This window comes from Erinaceus europaeus, chromosome 5 (assembly GCF_950295315.1).
Source record: "Erinaceus europaeus chromosome 5, mEriEur2.1, whole genome shotgun sequence".
In the NCBI taxonomy this organism is placed as follows: domain Eukaryota; kingdom Metazoa; phylum Chordata; class Mammalia; order Eulipotyphla; family Erinaceidae; genus Erinaceus; species Erinaceus europaeus.
This window is the reverse complement of record NC_080166.1, coordinates 114,101,796-114,106,195: the sequence shown is the minus strand read 5'-3', so window position 1 is coordinate 114,106,195 and position 4,400 is coordinate 114,101,796. Positions and strand designations below refer to the sequence as shown.

Sequence of the window (4,400 nt, the reverse complement as noted above, 5' to 3'; positions counted from 1 at the left end):
TGACTTCTTTAAAACTTGCTATAAGGGGCCATGTGGTGGCACACCTGGTTGAGTGCACATGTTATGGTGCACAAGGACCTGGGTTTGAGGCCCTAGTCCCCAACTGCAGGGGGAAAGCTTCAAAAGTGGTGAAGCAGAGCTGCAGGTGTCCCTCTTTCTCTTTCCCTCTCCATCACCCCCTTCCCTCTCCATTTCTGTCTCTATTCAGCAAATAAATAAAGATTAAAAAAAAAAACTTGCTATTAAGCTTCCCAAAGTGAGTTGTATTTTTTCATGCCAATAAACACATCATTTTCTGTCTAAGTACTGCGTACCGCTGGAGCTCTAACACATCATTTTCTATACAGCTGTTGCTGTGAACTTTTGACAACAATATACTTCATATTTGTTTGATTTCTTTCACAACCACAGTATTATTTGCTAATTTGGTAATATCATTTCCAGTAGGTTGGAATTTGTCTATTATTTAAACTTATTCACTGGGTATTTTCAGTACCAATAATTATTTCAAAGATATGCAGAATATTCTTTTAAGCTTTCCTTTACCTACTAAAGTGAGTTATTTTGGTAAACATAATAATAATGTGTCTTGTGGAGATGATTTATTCCTGGTAAAACACTGGTTAAGTAAATGCACATAAATAAAAGCCATAAATATTATTAACTTTTGTGAGCACTTACTTGTGCCAAGACAACACCAAAAGCCATTAAATCCAGCTCAGCTGAGGGTTTTCCAGACACTAGAACTAGACAGCTATCATGGGAAGTGGGGAATTGTACTTATGTTCAACAACTGTACTGTAAACCATTCAACCTTCCCCCATAAAGTACATAAAAAATAGCATACAAAAATTATGCAAAGAAAGTTCAAGAAGATCGATATTTTGCTTACTATCTTAAGTAGTTCAAGTATCATAATTAAACCTGCTTTGGATTTTTCAATATAACGGATGCCAAAGAAGATTAGAGAGAATGTGAATTCAGAAGACAAATGATTGAATACTACAGTTGAATACAAAGAGATAGTTTAGCTTGTCTAGAATTATAAAGGAGCATAGAAAATGTTTATTTTTAGTAAAAATTCCTTAAAATCATACACATAGACAAGAGTTTAAAAATGCCATATAATTGGGGTAACTACTATTTCCTATAGTAGATATTATTCCTAAAATTTTAAGTATGTTTATACTTAATACTGCCTTTATACAGTTCAGTCTTCTTTAAAAAAGCAGTACAAGGGTCTGTATGGTGGTGCAACTGGTTGAATGAATGCATGTTACACTGTGCATGAATCTGGGTTAAAGGCCCCAGCCCCAACCTGAAGGGGGAAGCTTTGTTATTGGTGAAGCAGTGCTGCAAGTATCCCTCTCTAACTTCTCTTTCCCTCTCAATTTCTCTGTATCTGTATCTATTAAATGATTAGATAAAAGTGAAGAAAATAGTAATGGCAAAAAAAAGTCACTGAAATCAAGGGGAAATTAGTTGACACCAAACAACTTGACATCCTTAAAGCTAGAGATAAGCATTAATCTCAACTTGGCATATCACATTTCATCAATGACATAGTATACATAAGTACATGGGACTTCTGAACTGGCAAGACTCAGCTGCTGATGTGATATCGAAAGTCTAAGACTTGCCTAACAGATGCAAACAAACAAAAAAGCCTAGAGACCAACATTGGAATGCAAAATTAAAGTGAAAAAATAATCTGATTTATGTCCCTCCCACGTCCAGTCAAAAACACAAGGTTTTAATACAACTGTCATTTGAGTCTTTGTTTATCTGAAAAATCACAGTGGGCAGTACCATTAATATCTACTGAAATATTGTCTTTTTTTTTGCCTCCAGGGTTATCGCTGGGGCTCAGTGCCTGCATTACAAATCCTGGAAGTTATCTTTTTTCCATTGTTGTTGCTGTTATTGTTGCTGTTGTTGAATAAGACAAAGATAAATTGAGAGAGGAGGGGAAGACCAAGAGGAAGAGAGAAAGACACTTGCAGACTTGCTTCACTGCTTGTGAAGCCACCCCCCCCCCCGGCAGGTGGGGAGCCAGGGGCTCAAACCAGGATCCTTGTGCCAGTCCTTGAACATCTTTTTAATGCTACACTTACTTGAACTAGTTGAAGATGTTTGTTTTCAATTACTCAACAATGTGTAACAATTTCCCACTCTATTGTTTAATCAGTGAAAGTAGATTTACAACACATCATCACAATGATTACCCTGTCTGGGGAATTTGCCCAACCTGGATGTCTACTAAGGTGAATCTATAGCATCTGTTGCAAACATTAATGCTGCAGGTACCTATCTCTCTACAATAGTGCCAGAAACAGTCATGCTCTAGGAACCTTTTACTTCATCTACATACCTTCCAGCCCTTTTCTTCACAACTGCAAATTAGTTGTCAATTCTCCAACCAGCTTTATTACTTGCAACACTATGTAGAGAAAACTCAGCCTGAAGGACAAACAGCAATTCTACAATTGCAGTGTAGTAAAAAAAAAAAAAAAAGAAAAGAAAAAAGAAAGAAAGAAAGAAAGGAAAAGAAAAGAAAAAAAAAAACAACTTTTGAAACTTTTCTCCCTTTTAAAAGAGATGTGCAAAACAGGAAATGATCTTCTTAGCCTTTATTTTTATTTGTTTTGAGAGCAGTTCAATGAAGAGCTGGAAATGATTATGCTTCAGATTTTAAAGATAAATAAATGGGAAGGAATATGTCCTTCAACACTACACAAGAGCCTTCAGCTCTATTAATATTGTGAAGAAAGACATCATTAATACAAGTGCTCCATGTTTTGTTGAGTCTATCTACAGTATATCAACAGGCTTTTCCTGAATTATATAACAAAAATACTTTGAGCTGGCATCTGTAGCCTTACCCTCCAAATGTTTACAAGTAGTCATGGCAACTCACAAGGTGCCATGTTTAAAACATTAAACTCAGAGGGAAAAAAGATACAGAGAAATTTCAACCCTAGAAGATATTCCCTCAGAAATGAAACAGAAGGGGTTTTTTAAAAGCAGAATTAGAAGCATACCAACACTCACCAAAGAGTTCCCTTAGATAATATAATGACAATGAAGCATATAATATTCTATGTCTTAAGCAGCTAGTATACTCTGACCACCTCAGGAATTGGGTGGTGCTGCTGATACTGGTTCCTACCATCTGTTTTCTTCTTACATCCTGCTCTCCTTCCGTTGGTAGAGGAATCCAGCTTCTCCTGGTGCGCTCAAGTCATTCACATTTCTTTCGTGCCTTATAATAAGATCTCGTAAACTATAGGAATTCTGATGTGCTTCACTGCATGAACGCTAACAAATGAGCTGCTTCGGGGAGATCTGGAGTGCTCAGCCGGAATACCACCATGGGATCTACCGCTACAGAAATTGAAGAACTGGAAAGCACCACTTTTAAGTATTTGATAGGAGAACAGACTGAGAAAATGTGGCAGCGCCTGAAAGGGATACTACGATGCCTTGTGAAGCAGCTGGAAAAAGGTGATGTGAATGTTGTAGACTTGAAGAAGAATATTGAATATGCGGCATCTGTGTTGGAAGCAGTTTATATCGATGAAACAAGAAGACTGCTGGATACTGACGATGAGCTCAATGACATTCAGTCAGATTCAGTGCCAGCGGAGGTCCGGGACTGGTTGGCTTCTACCTTCACGAGGAAAATGGGGATGATGAAAAAGAAATCTGAGGATAAGCCAAAGTTTCGGAGCATTGTGCATGCAGTCCAAGCTGGAATTTTTGTGGAAAGGATGTACAGAAAGTCGTATCATATGGTTGGCTTGGCATATCCAGAAGCTGTCATAGTAACATTGAAGGTGAAATCATTTCAATTATTTTAGTTCTTTAAATAGTCATTTAAAAAAAAATCTTCTTAAGACAGCTGGGATAAACTGAGGCAAAACCTCTGCTGCATTGTAAATCTTGGGATGCAGAAAATCTCTTGGCCATCTACAAAACGCGACAAGTCCAAACGATGACTCCCTACAGATTGAATGAGGATTACTTTACACTGTCAATGTATAAGTGTATTTGCGCACATGTGCATGCGCTTCTCTTTTCTTTGTTGTCCCTTTTCGGTGGATCTTGAATTCAGTTTTGAAATGGCACCAGAACTTGTCAGAATATACATCTCTTGTCACGTGTATATTATGAAAGACTTGAATCAATTATGAAAAAACATGTCTTTGTCAAACGTGCCTGAAAAATAAAACTTATGCAAAACAAAAAAAACAAACAAAAAAAAAGAAGATATTCCCTCAGACAAATTGTCCATCTCCATCCTCTTAAAAGTTTTGTTTTGATTTTTCTTCCACTGTCCAGTGAATATGATACTAGGAAAAAATATATATATTTGAGGGAAAATATTTGCCATGATAAAG

The 4,400-nt window shown here is 36.9% G+C and overlaps 1 protein-coding gene across 1 annotated transcript; it reads left to right on the top strand.

Annotated features, from left to right (window-relative positions):
* Positions 1-3,161: 3,161 nt before the first annotated feature.
* On the top strand, positions 3,162-3,875 carry LOC103111070 (dual specificity calcium/calmodulin-dependent 3',5'-cyclic nucleotide phosphodiesterase 1A-like). Its single transcript, XM_007520295.3, has one exon. The coding sequence runs from the start codon at positions 3,372-3,374 to the stop codon at positions 3,858-3,860; it is 489 nt and encodes a 162-aa protein (XP_007520357.2). The 5' UTR covers positions 3,162-3,371; the 3' UTR covers positions 3,861-3,875.
* The last annotated feature ends 525 nt before the right edge of the window (positions 3,876-4,400 follow it).

Bases quoted from the DNA above. Each gene is read 5' to 3' on its own strand.
- LOC103111070 (XM_007520295.3), top strand. From the start codon at position 3,372: ATGGGATCTACCGCTACAGAAATTGAAGAACTGGAAAGCACCACTTTT.